This window comes from Salvelinus alpinus, chromosome 22 (assembly GCF_045679555.1).
Source record: "Salvelinus alpinus chromosome 22, SLU_Salpinus.1, whole genome shotgun sequence".
Lineage (NCBI taxonomy): Eukaryota > Metazoa > Chordata > Actinopteri > Salmoniformes > Salmonidae > Salvelinus > Salvelinus alpinus.
Genome location: NC_092107.1, coordinates 16,713,588 through 16,730,532, shown reverse-complemented (window position 1 = coordinate 16,730,532; position 16,945 = coordinate 16,713,588). Strand labels below are relative to the sequence as shown.

Here is a 16,945-nt window from a genome sequence, read left to right as displayed (position 1 = left end):
AAAAATACACCAGGCGATGTATGGAGAAAATTTCTACAAACAAGCATGTTCAGTAAGCGGTTGATAGGACTGGCAGTGGACGAAGTACGTACCGGTAAGTATACATTTCAGATGAACTCGCGGCTAGCCGGCTGTATCATTCATCCATTACTATCAACTGGCCAGCTGTATAAGGCAGCTGAAAAAATCTATTAGCTAACTATCCATTTGATTGATGAAGTTGAGAAAATGGCATTAACTAGTTTGCTAGATTGAAACTGCTGGACGGAAAGCTGGCTAACAATTTTATTTAGGGGGTAGTTCAGCTTTAATATTGCAGATAGATTGTGACCTTAATCAATGTAACTGTCTGCATTACTTCCAATCCCCCATATATACAGTGGGGAGAACAAGTATTTGATACACTGCCGATTTTGCAGGTTTTCCTACTTACAAAGCATGTAGAGGTCTGTCATTTTTATCATAGGTACACTTCAACTGTGAGAGACGGAATCTAAAACAAAAATCCAGAAAATCACATTGTATGATTTTTAAGTAATTAATTAGCATTTTATTGCATGACATAAGTATTTGATACATCAGAAAAGCAGAACTTAATATTTAGTACAGAAACCTTTGTTTGCAATTACAGAGATCATACGTTTCCTGTAGTTCTTGACCAGGTTTGCACACACTGCAGCAGGGATTTTGGCCCACTCCTCCATACAGACCTTCTCCAGATCCTTCAGGTTTCGGGGCTGTCGCTGGGCAATACGGACTTTCAGCTCCCTCCAAAGATGTTCTATTGGGTTCAGGTCTGGAGACTGGCTAGGCCACTCCGGGACCTTGAGATGCTTCTTACGGAGCCACTCCTTAGTTGCCCTGGCTGTGTGTTGCGGGTCGTTGTCATGCTGGAAGACCCAGCCACGACCCATCTTCAATGCTCTTACTGAGGGAAGGAGGTTGTTGGCCAAGATCTCGCGATACATGGCCCCATCCATCCTCCCCTCAATACGGTGCAGTCGTCCTGTCCCCTTTGCAGAAAAGCATCCCCAAAGAATGATGTTTCCACCTCCATGCTTCACGATTGGGATGGTGTTCTTGGGGCTGTACTCATCCTTCTTCTTCCTCCAAACACGGCGAGTGGAGTTTAGACCAAAAAGCTCTATTTTTGTCTCATCAGACCACATGACCTTCACCCATTCCTCCTCTGGATCATCCAGATGGTCATTGGCAAACTTCAGACGGGCCTGGACATGCGCTGGCTTGAGCAGGGGGACCTTGCGTGCGCTGCAGTATTTTAATCCATGACGGCGTAATGTGTTACTAATGGTTTTCTTTGAGACTGTGGTCCCAGCTCTCTTCAGGTCATTGACCAGGTCCTGCCGTGTAGTTCTGGGCTGATCCCTCACCTTCCTCATGATCATTGATGCCCCACGAGGTGAGATCTTGCATGGAGCCCCAGACCGAGGGTGACCGTCATCTTGAACTTCTTCCATTTTCTAATAATTGCGCCAACAGTTGTTGCCTTCTCACCAAGCTGCTTGCCTATTGTCCTGTAGCCCATCCCAGCCTTGTGCAGGTCTACAATTTTATCCCTGATGTCCTTACACAGCTTTCTGGTCTTGGCCATTGTGGAGAGGTTGGAGTCTGTTTGATTGAGTGTGTGGACAGGTGTCTTTTATACAGGTAATGAGTTCAAACAGGTGCAGTTAATACAGGTAATGAGTGGAGAACAGGAGGGCTTCTTAAAGTAAAACTAACAGGTCTGTGAGAGCCGGAATTCTTACTGGTTGGTAGGTGATCAAATACTTATGTCATGCAATAAAATGCAAATTAATTACTTAAAAATCATACAATGTGATTTTCTGGATTTTTCCTCTCACAGTTGAAGTGTACCTATGATAAAAATTACAGACCTCTACATGCTTTGTAAGTAGGAAAACCTGCAAAATCGGCAGTGTATCAAATACTTGTTCTCCCCACTGTATATATATATATATATATATATATATATATATATATATATATTACACAAATATATATATATATATATACAGTAACAGTCAAAAGTTTGGACACACCTACTCATTGCAGGGTTTTCCCTATATGTTTACTATTTTCTACATTGTAGAATAATAGTAAAGACAAAACTATTAAATAAGACATATGGACTGACGTAGTAACCAAAAAAGTGTTAAATACATCAAAATGTATTATATATTTGAGATTCTTCTATGTAGCTACCCTTTGCCTTGATGACAGCTTTGCACACTCTTTTCATTCTCTCAACCAGCTTCATGAGGTAGTCACCTGGAATGCATTTAAATTAACAGGTGTGCCTTGTTAAAAGTTAATTTGTGGATGTGTTTGAGCCAATCAGTTGTGTTATGACAAGTTAGTGGTGGTATACAGAAGACAGCCCGGTTTGGTAAAAGACCATGTCCATATTATGGTAAGAACAGCTCAAATAAGCAAAGAGAAATGACAGTCCATCATTACGTTAAGACATGAAGGTCAGTCAATCCGGGAAAATTTCAAGAAATGTAAATGTTTATTCAAGTGCAGTCGCAAAAACCCTCAAGTGCTATGAGGAAACTGGTTCTCATGAGAACCGCCACAGGAAAGGAAGGCCCAGAGTTACCTCTGCTGCAGAGGATAAGTTCATTAGAGCTATCAGCCTCAGAAATTGCAGCCCAAATAAATGCTTCACAGAGTTCAGGTAACAGACACATCTCAACATCAACTGCTCAGAGGACACCGTATGAATCAGGCATTCATGGTCGAATTTCTGCAAAGAAACCACTACTAAAGGAAACCAATAAGAAGACACTTGCTTGGGCCACAAAACACGAGAAATGAACATTAGACTGGTGGAAATCTGTCCTTCGGTCTGATGAGTCCAAATTTTAGATTTTTGGTTCCAACAGCTGTCTTTTGTGAGACACAGAGTAGGTGAACGGATGATCTCCGCATGTGTGGTTCCCACCGTGAAGCATGGAGGAGGAGGTGTGATGGTGTTGGGGTACTTTGCTGGTGACAATGTCAGTGATTAATTTAGAATTCAAGGCCCACTTGGCCAGTATGGCTACCACAGCATTCTGCAGCAACATGCCATCCCATCTGCGTTGTGCTTAGTGGGACTATTATTTATTTTTCAACAGTACAATGACCCAAAAATATCTCCATGCTGTGTAAGGGCTATTTGACCAAGGAGAGCGATGGAGTTCTGCATCAGATGACCTGGCTTCCACAATCACCCAACCTCAACCCAATTGAGATGGTTTGGGATGAGTTGGACCGCAGAGTTAAGGAGAAGCAGCCAACAAGTGCTCAGCATATGTGGGAACTCCTTCAAGACTGTTGGAAAAGCATTCCAGGTGACTACCTCATGAAGCTGGTTGAGAGAATGCCAAGAGTGTGCAAAGCTGTCGTCAAAGCAAAGGGTGGCTACTTTGAAGAATCTCGAATATTAAATATGTTTTGATTTGTTTAACACTTTTTTGGTTAATACATGATTCCATGTGTGTTATTTCATAGTTTTGATGTCTTCACTATTATTCTACAATGTAGAAAATAGTAAAAAAATCACGAAAAAACATTGAAAGAGTAGATGTGTCCAATCTTTTGACTGGTACTTTATATGTTTCTATATTAATTTCCCCTAACCCTACCATCCCTCCCCTAATTGGAGTAAACTAATGGACAACAACTCTTAAGCTTCTACTTCCATCTTATACATACTAAATATACATTTAAGGACACATTATAGTTTACATTCGTATCTTTTGCTTGTTTTTAGTCCCATCCTTCAGCTCCACTCAACCCATCCCATCTATTTCTGAACACTATCCAGTTTTTATATCTAGTTTGGCATATTTTTCAACTGTGCTGTGATGTTTCACAAAAGTTCTGAACCTTCCTATTCTGACAGATTCTAAATATTGTAAATTAAATATATATTTTTTTGCTGAGAGTATTATTGTGTTATTAATTGATTGACTATGACTTTTTAAATCACCCGGCAGTGCTAGGGTTAGCTCCAGGTAAATGTTGCAATTCTTTAGCCATTTCTGTACCTGTGAAAAAGCTACATACGGACAGTACCAAAACAAGTGATCTAAATGATTCTGTCTCTTCGCAGGAAAAGCTGCAGAGCTGGGATTGTTGTATCCCCCATAAACTGTATATAACATTCTATTGCTTACAAGAAATTTGTATAATAATTTAAATTGAAAAACTCTAAGTTTGAATACGGCACTGTTTTGTGTATCAGTTCATAAACCATGTGCCATGGAATAGGGAAATCAAAATTTCTTCCCAACTATTTTGCGATCGATATGGCACAGCGGTCAATTTTTTGTCCTTAAATGGAACTGGTATACTTTTTTATTTATCACAATTTTGGTCTTTAATGCAGGGCCGACAGAAAAGTTCCTTACTTTGTCCCCCTTCCATTTGCCTCTTCCATTTGTGGTAATTCTGCAATTAGTTGGTTGTAATTTTGAGTAGAGCAGACATTTCCATACATTTCTGTTAACAGCAAGTGTGACAACTCCACCAGTCCTATTTATGATATCATTAACAAAGATTATACATATTGTTTCAAAAAATTGATTTTTATCAATTAGTATATTTGAGCGTAATCAGAATATTTGTCATTAAATATATATATATATACACACACACACAGTTGAAGTTGGAAGTTTACATACACCTTAGCCAAATATATTTAAACTCAGTTTTTCACAATTCCTGACATTTATTCCCAGAAAAAAGTCTCTGTCTTAGGCCAGTTAGGATCACCACTTCATTTCAAGAATGTGAAATGTCAGAATAATAGCAGAGAGAATGACTTATTTCAGCTTTTATTTCTTTCATCAGATTCCCAGTGTGTCAGAAGTTTACATACACTCAATTAGTATTTGGTAGCATTGCCTTTAAATTGTTTAACTTGGGTCAAACGTTTCAGGTAGCCTTCCACAAGCTTCCGACAATAAGTTGGGTACATTTTGGCCCATTACTCCTGACAGAGCTGGTGTAACTGAGTCAGATTTGTAGGCCTCCTTGCTCCCACACGCTTTTTCAGTTCTGCCCACACATTTTCTATAGGATTGAGGTCAGGGCTTTGTGATGGAATAGCTTGACTTTGCTGTCCTTAAGCCATTTTGCCACAACTTTGGAATTATGCTTGGGGTCATTGTCCATTTGGAAGACCCATTTGTGACCAAGCTTCAACTTCCTGACTGGTGTCTTGAGATGTTGCTTCAATATATCCACATAATTTTCCTCATGATGCCATCTATTTTGTGAAGTGCACCAGTCCCTCCTGCAGCAAAGCAACCCTACAACATGATGCTGCCACCCCCGTGCTTCACGGTTGGGATGGTGTTCTTCGGCTTGCAAGCATCCCCCTTTTTCCTCCAAACATAACCATGGTCATTATGGCCAAACAGTTCTATTTTTGTTTCATCAGACCAGAGGACATTTCTCCAAAAAGTACGATCTTTGTCCCCATGTGCAGTTGTAAACCGTAGTCTGGCTTTTTTATGGCGGTTTTGGAGCAGCGTCTTCTTCGTTGCTGAGCGGCCTTTCAGGTTATGTTGATATAACACTCGTTTTACTGTGGATAAGGTCCTTTGCTGATGTTCTGGGATTGATTTGCACTTTCCGCACCAAAGTACGTTCATCTCTAGGAGACAGAACGCGTCTCCTTCCTGAGCGGTATGACGGCTGCATGGTCCCATGGTGTTTATACTTGCGTACTATTGTTTGTACAGATGAACGTGGTACCTTCAGGTGTTTGGAAATTGCTCCCAAGGATGAACCAGACTTGTGGAGGTCTACAATTCTTTTCTGAGGTCTTGGCTGATTTCTTTTGATTTTCCAAAGATGTCAAGCAGAGGCACTGAGTTTGAAGGTAGGCCTTGAAATACATCCACAGGTACACCTCCTATTGACTCAAATGATGTCAATTACCCTATCAGAAGCTTCCAAAGCCATGACATCATTGTCTGGAATTTTTCAAGCTGTTTAAAGGCACAGTCAACTTTGTGTATGTAAACTTCTGACCCACTGGAATTGTGATACAGGGAATTATAAGTGAACAATCTGTCTGTAAACAATTGTTTGAAAAATGACTTGTGTCATGCACCAAGTAGATGTCCTAACAAACTTGCCAAAACTATAGTTTGTTAACAAGAAATTTGTGAAGTGGTTGAAAAACGAGTTTTAATGACTCCAACCTAAGTGTGTGTAAACTTCCGACTTCAACTGTATAACTTATGTTAATTCCCACCATCAGTCTGAGTTCACCTTAGCCTAGCTAAGTGGACTGTAGCTAGGCTTCTAGAAAATAAGCTGGGTGCACATCAACAGTCTCTCTCTGACAGCCAATCCGTCACCATGTATTGTATGTAACCACTCAAATGTATGTGAAGAACTATGGGCAATAGCACTGATTTGACCTTGACTGGGATATAAAATATATTTTAGTTGACATGCCTGTGTGATGTGTCTGATATACATAAATAAACATGTATTCTATCTTTTGAATCATAAGCTCTTTGCTCTTACCACAGAAGTAAAACAATGTAATAAAGACCATATATGACAAACATGCTATGAAAAAGTTATTGTTTGTAATCTATCAATTGAAAAATGAAAATGAGTTGTTTATACAAAAAACTTTATTGCATTTGGTCATCCCCAAAATTAGGCCATTAAAATGGTTAGTTACTTAGTTGCATCCTTCCTCAGGGAACTGTTTGTGGACAGCTGACAACAGGGTGGCAGGTTTGTTGATGCGCTGCTCTAGAGTTTCACAGCCCAGAAGAGTCACCTGGGGACAGGGGGATGGACACATGTTAGTTTTTTATAAAAGTCTGGGAGACTTTTACAGGGAGGAGAGAGCATGAGTTTGAGTGAGTACATTAAATCCAATCCAACCAGTGGTCCTGGACAATATGCTATGCTATCACACAGGCAGACTGCCATAGTAAAGGAGATTTACAGAGTGAATACAGTGTACTATTACGAGTGGAGCTTACTTCTATGTGCTTTGGAGAGATCTCAGGTAGTTGGTCAGTAGGCTCTGGAGGTCCTTGGACCATTCTGTCTCTATGGTACCTGGAGAGAGACAGATAGAGGTAGTGAGTGTGCTTGAAATACAGTTCTCACCCCTGACCTCCCACTGGCCCAGAGCGTTCTGCCTAAACCCTCTAATCACAGTCTTTCTGACAGGGAGTTACTCCAGGATTATACAGGTGTACAGGGCTTCTCCACTTATATTAGTGGAGTATTAGTGCTCTTGATACTCGTAATAGTATCATGCAATTGAAAGAAAAACGATATTATGACTTACTGACAAGAGTGTTCCATGTTCCTGCTGGTAGCGGACCTCAACCTGGATGCAGATAAATGGCCTGCCTTGTAGAATGGTGGCATCTATCTCCACCAGGCTCAAAGAAATCAGATGACAAACCTGAAGAGATTAACAAAAGAAAATGGTACCTGCATTTAGGGTTCATGTATTAGTTTGCCTATTTCATGATTCATGTCTGTAAATGACAACAATAGAGCTGATTTAAAAAAATATATATGACATGCCATCCAATCACATTATGGCACAAGGTCCATCTTACTAACAATTGCTACCTCAATTTATTCCATCACAACATCATGCTCCTCCTTATTTTACTGTAGTTAGTCAACTTAGATGCCTGTGGTTGTTGAGACCCAATTTTGCAGCCAACTGCCTCAAAGATGATTGGAAGAAATTAGCTAGTCAACATGCATTGCTTTTGACACATGCCACGATTCTTGCTTTACGTCTTACAGATACAGCTACCGTAGGTAGCTAGATAATATTAGCTTATAATAATTGCAGTTTGGTTTATCATCTACTGCAACTAGCTATGTGTAAAACTGAAAGACTCTGGCTGTAAAACGCAACAAGTTAGCTAGCTAACTAGATAACCAACAAGCTAGCTAGCTACTGTAGCTGGCTTGACACTCACTCCTTAACGTTAGCTTACCATGCTTTTCAGGACAACTCAACATTCTTCTTGCCAATCCCTTCGACTCCTTCTTGCCTACTCCTGTCTCTCAGTCTTCTTCTAGGTTCAAAACGTTATGGATGTAGACAGTCCGGTGTCTTATTGTCAAAAAGCAACCCACTCATTATACAGCCACCTGGTGCAGTCAACGGCTCAGTGTTCCAGAGCTGTTCACTGGCACAGCAGCATCGATGTTATCTCCGATTTCCCAACGTCAAATAAAAAAGTGACATATCATATTGATACATATCTGCACTACATATTATTGTTTGGGGGGAAGGGGTGCTAATGTGAAACATGGCATTTCATGAAAACATAAATGTAGGACGAATGGTCCGTCTTTAGTGTTTCCCCTCTAACTACTGCGCACAGGGCTTGAAATCACCGCCCTAGTTTAAGCACCGCCATCGCCTAATCAGGATTCATCCAAATAATCAATGAAGAAAACCCCAAACCAGGAACTACTGCTGCTCGTAATCACATACTGTAATTCTACATGAGTCTTGACGGATTCTCGCTGTTCACGTGTGAATCTGTCCACGAAAGATTAGCCAATACAGAACACGCCTAAAGCCTGCCTGACTGAGCCAGCGCCTGAACCAAGCAGAGAGAACTCCAGCAAGGGGAGAACAGGACAAGCATGACCAGCCTCTCAAAACAGACAGCAATTATTTAATCATTTATTCATGGTCTAACCTCGGCACCCTCTACCTTGTGGAGAGGAAGCACTGGAAACCATGCTAGGTTTCCCCACCATGCTAATCAGAGTGAGCGCTTCAGATCTGCATCATATGATGAGCAATACTCAACAGGGGTCAACAACAGGGCTCTTCAAGCTCGACACCATGCACTTCAGGTAAAGAGGAATAAATATGAATGGTTAGAAAATTTACTTGTCTGAATAATTAATTTCCCTACGCCCTCAACACAAAATGGCTGTATGATGACTTTTGCCCTGCAACTTGGTTCTGAAGATCTGGCTCAGATTGGGGTGTCAGAGTCCTCTGGCCATGCAGATGGTAGGTGTGCGAATGCTATGTTATTGTATATGAGCCTAAACAGCTATTTTGTAAATCTCCCTACCGGCTATTCAGCATGCTACCATTTCTATCCACACATGCTGTAATTTCTAACTATATCTCATCCATGACCCTCCAGCAGAATCTCTATGAATCCAGCATTCACCTAATCTGTAAAACACACAGATACCGCGTACGTCTTAAACACACACTCTCAAATCAGCATACTGCAGTAAATAGCTATGCAAGGTATTACCGGATTTTAATGTGGCATCTGTGCTACCCTCATAATCATCATGTGTCCTATTCCCAGTGCAGTTTAAGTATCTACTATAAATTCCGTTAGTGTGTACCAGAAGATAAAAGCACCAGAGATACTGTATAGTGATCCAATGGAAGGCCCATTCCCCATGTAGCCTTTGATGAATCAGTGGCGGAGTTCGTTTTGCATGGCTCGGTGCGTCGGGTGGGTGAAGATTTCACTTAAGGACCAATGGAATGGTCCAAAATGAGCAAACTCTCCCTACCCGGGGCACACAATACGAACTCAACCATTGTCACGACGCTGCAATGCAACCAACCAGCCAGCCAATGATAAACATCAGAGACCCGTGAAACCACCGCAACAGCCTTGAGATCCCACAGTCAAACCGAAATTAACAGCGAGACGATTCCATTTACCCAGCAGCATCTCTGTCATTCAGCATTTTATCCCCAGATGAGAGACTGTCAGTCACCGTCACTCACAAAAAATAAAACCCCGACCGTCAGTCTATAGAGCCGACAACAGTCAGTCTCGCTAAAATGAACTGGGTGAGGATCACAGGTAGGATGAATAGAGTTTTGATGGCGTATCAGTGCTCCAACATTAGGAGTTATTCATATTCCCAGCGCACCGCCGCGTTCCACCGCCGCGGTGTAGGGATGGGCTAATTCCTTGTCTTTATGGAAGAGGAAGCGATAACAAATCCCCCTGTGGAGGATGTGAGATCCTTCTAGCTTCAGGTAAACAGTGTGGCGTCAACTCGGTGGCGCTAGCCTCGTATCTTCACAGGGGCAGCCAGACTAATTTGAGGGAATTAAAGAAGCCCCCTCAGTGACAAATGGAACCCACAGCCATAGAGCAGACTGGCACAGTAGACCATGAGAAAGGGCTACACGGATTGGACTGCGATGACAATGGCACACAAAGTGAAAGACAAAAGCGTACATTGGTTTCAGTAGGGGACTTTGGCAGAGGCAAGGGTGGTGCTTGTGCCAATTTTAAGATTGGGGGATCTGGGTGAGATGTGTGGTTGGATGTGTGTTGCTGTCCATCTGCCAGTGTCACTCCTCCCCTCCCTCCACGTGAATCATCTGTGGCCTGAGATTGCCGTGGTCCTGCGGGCTCAGCCCACGCTGATAAGAGTTAACTCTGCTCCCCCCCCACTAATGTGGAATGGTGCAGAGGACGGAGAGGCGTCACCTGCCACGGACAGACATGTTACCGATACGGAGGGGAGAATCGCAGGATAGTTTGCCAGACTCTGAGCAAGTCAGAGCGAGTCAGAGCTGGCTGGTAACGCTTTGGGATAGGTTCCGGTAATTGTCATGGCCATTATAGAAGCCAACAATGTCATCACTGACGTCAGTCATTACTTTCAAGCCCGTCATCTATTTCATGCTTCTGGTTGTCACCATCAACAGCCGAACCATCACCTGCATCACAGTCAGCATGACCGTTACCACCATATGAAAACTCACTGAATAAAGTTTATCAGATCCATTGTTATCTGTGTGCCCTCGATATTGTATAATATATATGCATCCGGCAGGTAGCGTAAAAGGAAAACACTTATCTCCGGCTTTTATTCCACTGGAAGAGGAGGCCATGTTTTAGTGCTAAGTGTGCGGTAGCTGATAAAATGGTGAATACAGTACATACTGGCGGGATGAGAGATTAAGAATAACAGAGGGAATAAAAGTAATGTATCTTTCCTTTCTACAATCGCTGTAGGCGGTCATGCTAAGAGGGCGCATTTATGCAATTAAAGTCTGTGTGTGCCGTAACGCATGCAAGAGACCCTGCTGACAATGCATTTGGCTATCCTTGCTTCGCGAGTTAGAGGAAACTTTATTTACATGCCATTAGGCTGTGTAAACACGTCAGACCCTGAATTATGTGATGAACAACGCCATTAAAACAATCTCTTAATATGTAACTCACATCACTTTACAACGTACAGTGCTACTGATCTCCATGGACCTGTTTTTTTTCGCTTTCTATGCAGTTACCATTGCATACACTACTAACGTGTCTGTTCTTTTTGTGATTTAATGTTTTTATTGTTTTTAGTAAGGTACACAAAACAGGAACACATGGACAAAGAAGCAAGTGAGAAGATCGAAGAAAACATACAGTTCCCATCCCACAGGACTTCCCCAACCTAAAGTTACATTAGCGGATCACAATAGTAGTCTTTTCACAGTCATATGCTGATGAAAGAGCAGATCCTTTTCTCTCACCCGGGCCAATGCATTCGTGCTACAGATATTTACATGTTTATAATGTAAATGAATGATGGCACCCACTGCGGTCTGTTTAAAGAACGCGGAGCCTGCCAACGTGAGGCTATCATCTTCTTGGCTGCTGTTAATCCAGCCAGCCAAATACGTCGCTGTCTGACCGATAGGTCCAAAGTACTGTCGCCATTTAACAATAAAATAGACGGTGAACATAGTACACTTCTACACATTATATCAGAGAGACAGGGTGAAACAGCCCCAGAAACGTAAAACCTCTGGACATTACCAAACCATACGAAAGAAATGTGCCAGGAGCCCCCCCCCCCCAATTTGGACATTGTCTACCTTTCATCTTGAACAGTTTGCATGGTGTGCAGTAAGTTCTACGGGCAGAACTCGTGTCCGTTCTGCCCTCTTCATTAATAGTATGATATGACAGCTAAATGCTTTTTCATAATACAGGAGTCAATATCTTGATCTTCGTTGTCCACCTTAATGACACAGGGTGAAACTAGAAGAAACAAGAAATACTGAATTAAATATGAGTGAGAATGAAGAACTTCACGTGTAAATACAGAGCAATACATCATACAAACTCTAAAGTCGCGATACAAAAGAAAGAGCCATCATACAATACATTATAAGGAGTCCAACAGAGGAAACCGAGGAAGCACCATTCCACTTAGCCCAAGATGTACTCTTAAGGAGCCTACCACTTCTCCTTAAGGTCCAAGGATCTTATGTTATTTTCAGAGGTAGACTAGCTCTGGTTGCCAAAACAGCCAAATACTCAATCTAAACGTGAATTGATTCTCAATTTTGATACAGTTCTGGAAACTTAAAATAATTTCACAAATATATACACTTACTGTACACCGTTTTAACCGGTTTTATCACGGTTGCAGCCGACTGTATTTTTCAGTGACAACACGTTTCTGATGGCCTTCTTCAGTTGCACACAGGTGTTCGGAGCATGCTAGATAGCAAATTAGCACAGGTGGTCCCTCTGTCTTCCGTCTCTCGTCCGTAAACTTGCGCTGCAACATGGAGATATTGCCGTGTGGGAACGTTAACCATATAAAAGGTGTGTCTTCATTTAACTTTTTTAGTTTTTTTAACATTATTTCTGGCTGATATGAAAGAGAAGGTATATCTCCAAAACCATACAGCAAGTGATGCATGTTACTGTTCTGACCCAGCGCCAAGGATCTTCACAAAACAAATGACTTACAGTTGAAGTCGGAAGTTTACATACACTTAGGTTGGAGTCATTAAAACTCGTTTTTCAATCACTCCACAAATTTCTTGTTAACAAACTACAGTTTTGGCAGGTCGGTTTGGACATCTACTTTGTGCATGACACAAGTCATTTTCCCAACAATTGTTTACAGACAGATTATTTCACTTATAATTCACTGTATCACAATTCCAGTGGGTCAGAAGTTTACATACACTAAGTTGACTGTGCCTTTAAACAGCTTGGAAAAGTCCAGAAAAGTATGTCATGGCTTTAGAAGCTTCTGATAGGCTAACTGACATCATTTGAGTCATTGGAGGTGTACCTGTGGATGTATTTCAAGGCCTACCTTCAAAATCAGTGCCTCTTTGCTTGACATCATGGGAAAATCAAAAGAAATCAGCCAAGACCTCAGAAAAAAATTGTAGACCTCCACAAGTCTGGTTAATCCTTGGGAGCAATTTCCAAACGCCTGAAAGTACCACGTTCATCTGTACAAACAATAGTACGCAAGTATAAACAACATGGGACCACGTAGCCGTCATACCGCTCAGGATGGGGAAGTGTTCTGCCTCCTAGAGATGAACGTACTTTGGTGCGAAAGGTGCAAATCAATCCCAGAACAACCGCAAAAGGACCTTGTGAAGATGCTGGAGGAAACGGGTACAAAAGTATCTATATCCACATCACCTAAAAGGCCGCTCAACTCAGTTAAACTGAGTTTAAATGTATTTGGCTAAGGTGTATGTAAACTTCCCGACTTCAACTTTATGTGTAACGTAATGGAACTGAGAGTCACGACCAAGGGCTTACATCCCACTAGCTAGCTACCATAGAATTTCACAAAATGTAACAACATAACACATCTGGTTATGAAACAACAACGTGTTAACATGGATGCACCTGGAAGAACATCGTATGTAACAATTTCTTACAGACAATCCAACTGTAGGATAAAGGATGGCATCTTCTGCATGACATGAAACTTCCTGTAGAATCTCCTGCACTGAAATCTCTCACACCCAAATATTTCTCTGCAACTACCACATCTATGTTCTCTGATTTCAGCTCCGTCAGTGCAGTGCAATTGTTCACCATGGCTATAAACGCAACAAATCCAACCTTACTAAAACTCATCCTCTCTGGATCTCTCTCTTCAGGCCTACTCACTGGGAGGCTCCCCAGTCGACTCACTCACCCTCGGGACATTCTCTACTCTCTTCATTGCCTCAGCATAGGACATGTTCTGCCCCACTTGAACTCTGTCAACATCAACCTGTCTCTCTCTCACAGGGTGCTTCCGATCCCCAGCTGCATAGGCACCCCCACAGTTGACACAGTGCTTTCTCCATCCCGACTGTACACTCCCTCTGACTATGCCCTCCTCCACATTTCTCACGTCTTCGGATCAGTCTACGCACTGCTGCAACATGTCAGAATCCTTGGCACCTAAAGCACCGTAGGGGGTTCGGAACATAGGCCCTCACAGAATAACAAATATAACCCAACCTGACCGTATCAGGTAGAAACTCTGTGTCGAAGCTCAACAAGACAGACAGGGTATCGTCAGTCTCGCCATTGCCATCGGGTCTACGTCTCACCAAACGGCGGGCGTTACAAACACTAGGAATATTCTATTTAATTTGATCCGCCTCTACGCTACCCCACTGATCCTTCCTTTGAGAGGCGCCCTGCTCCGGAGAGAAAAACATCACACTCCCTCCAAAAGGCCTCGAACCTTGTCACATGACATGAGTCAATAAAAGGCAAATATCTGACCAGTAGTTGGCGAGAAGCCACAGAAACGTCTGACTGGAAACATGACAGTGGCCATGTGACCACCCTTGGTTGAAGTCAGGACATGGTCTTTGCAGCACCTGAGTCACACTGGGTCCAGTAGCACTTGCAGTTACTACATTTCTACTCTTCCCCAATGTTTGATGTGTATGTGTGTGTGTGTGTGTGAATGAGAGAGAGAGAGAGTCACAGAAGGTATTTTTGTGTGTGTGCCACACACACCCACATCCACTCACACCCAGACGCACACACACAATCGTCCGGAGCATCTGCTTCCCTCTGTTGGGTCCTCAGGTGGCACACAGGGCTAGTTCAGCCCACTTACACTGATGGCCATCTGGCTTAGGCTATATAAGTGGCCCATCAGTTTACACATGGCAGAGAGACTCCCTGCTAGGCTGCCCTCAACCCATGGTACACACTCCCGCCACCACTCAGAGTCTTATGATGTGCATGTTCACCAGACAAAACCTAGTGTCCCAAAACCAAATCCTTCCAGCCATCTCAAACTGCCCATACCTGTTAGCAGAGCCCCAAGATGGAGACCATTTATCTCTCGTTGTTTCCAGACGATGAGACGTAACTGTACAGCGGCAGAGCAGTACAACGGCAGAGCTACAGTAGGAGCTGCACAGACACATAAAACACAACGACACTACACATCTCTCTGTGGACGAGTTGCGAATCGATAGATTTGATGAATCGGGGGATAAATATGGCACTGCAAGTGGCTTCCTGAAATCTGCCCGATTACAAGAAGTGGCTTTGAGCTGAAGAGGGTGGAGGGAGTGTGGGGCTCAGAACACCTTAATGCCTTGCAGAGAAATCCCAGTCATCGACAATCACTAAGGGGCTTAGCTACAGACTTTGAGAAGAAACACCCCAAGAGCATATAAGAATGGATCTACTATCAGCGGTCCTCTCACAAGCATGATTTTACATTGGCTTAGTTAAATTGAGTATTTCACGACTGAAATCTCCTTGGAAAACTCCCTAAATCATTGTGAGACATTTTCTGGGAGAAGACTAGTGGACAAAGTTCATTTGTTTTGTATAAACTTCACAGTGCAGGCTTGTGTGTTTCCTATGAAATTTGTATTTGCATCAAACAGTTTCTGCGATGGATTTGAACTTGACAGAGCAGGTGCGTACTTCTTATAATGTTCCTGCTCACCAAATTAATGTAATGCTTAGTTTGGTCGAAATAGTAAAATGAGTCCTGCAGAGTTTTTCCAAACAAATTAGAATATCTATTTGATGCACCACAACAGCATCCAAAACGTAATAGTATTGATCTATGATACAATGTAAATAGTTTTAAAATCCCATGGAGGAAAATTGGATGGCTTGTGTCTGTGTGTGCGCTTGTGAGAGAGAGCGTGAGAGGGAAAGAAAGAGAGAGAGTGAGCATGTGACTGTGTGTGTGCTCATGAGAAAGAGAGTGCATGTGACTGTGTGTGTGCATGCGTGCGTGTGTGTGTGTACGTGTGTGTGAATTTGCACTCAGATGAAGGACGTTCATGAAGACGCCGAAACAGGGTGAGCGTTCATATTACCAAAGGGTAATGAAAAAGGCATGGCCTTTTGCCCATCATTTCCAGTGCATCAATACACCTCGACCCATCCTCCTCATCCAATGACGTAGACCTCCGTTATGATATCCACCAATAGGTAACTGAACAGCGTCTCTCTCACATTCCGCTGCATTAACTCCTTTACAACAGGAGTGACCCGTTGTCGGCGGCCATTAAAATCACTAACTGGTGCCAGCGCCTCCCTCCCTCGTTATCGCTACGGCTGTCGCGTGTCTGTCCGCTTAATTAATCTACACACTCTCAGGGATGGAGGAGGTGGCCTGTCAACGCCCACGATTAAAAATTGATCTAGGGCATGGGGAGGATGATGAAAACTCTGAGCAAGACGCCGAGGATTAGCACATGATTATGGGCCTGGTGAGGTGACAGGGCCTTTCGCTGAGCTCGGCTGGATTTGGACCAGAGGAGGAGAAAGGGGAAAGTGCTGCGGTGACTGTGCAGTACAAAAGGGCCTCACTCACGCCCATGTAACTAGCCAGAGCCAAGTGGCTTCTCTGAACTGTCGCCCTTGAATTCATTCATTCTTTTTCATGGCTTGAGTACAATTGGCAGTCTTTGAAGCAGGTATTTGCTACTTGTGTGAATGCCCAGTTGATGTTAGGGGGTGTAATCCAATTAGTTAATACTAAGTGAATCATTTAATTAAGGGACAATAGCCTAATGGTTAAGTAAGTGCGTAATGCCATGTGTGTGTGTACACATATTAGTAGAGAATTACAAACAAATGAAATAAGGAAGGCATGAGTCGTAAGTGAA

The 16,945-nt window shown here is 42.6% G+C and overlaps 1 protein-coding gene and 1 long non-coding RNA gene across 5 annotated transcripts in view; both read right to left on the bottom strand.

Annotated features, from left to right (window-relative positions):
- Window positions 1-16,945, bottom strand: part of LOC139549124 (leucine-rich repeat and fibronectin type III domain-containing protein 1-like protein) — a 122,444-nt gene that overhangs the window by 20,863 nt on the left and 84,636 nt on the right. The window contains exons 4-5 of one of the 4 annotated variants that reach the window (XM_071359270.1): window positions 12,430-12,597; window positions 10,821-12,071 (exon numbers count right to left, since the gene is read on the bottom strand). The exons of the other annotated variants lie outside the window; for them this stretch is intronic. Of the exons in view, the coding sequence (XP_071215371.1) occupies window positions 12,549-12,597 (49 nt within the window). The 3' untranslated portion in view covers window positions 10,821-12,071; window positions 12,430-12,548. Of the gene's footprint in view, window positions 1-10,820; window positions 12,072-12,429; window positions 12,598-16,945 lie in introns of those variants that run through there. 4 annotated transcript variants of the gene reach the window in all.
- Window positions 6,693-10,704, bottom strand: LOC139549126 (uncharacterized). Its single transcript, XR_011669830.1, has 4 exons — window positions 8,016-10,704; window positions 7,343-7,462; window positions 7,029-7,107; window positions 6,693-6,820 (listed from the first exon to the last, which is right to left on the bottom strand). It is a non-coding gene; the product is annotated as an uncharacterized lncRNA (long non-coding RNA).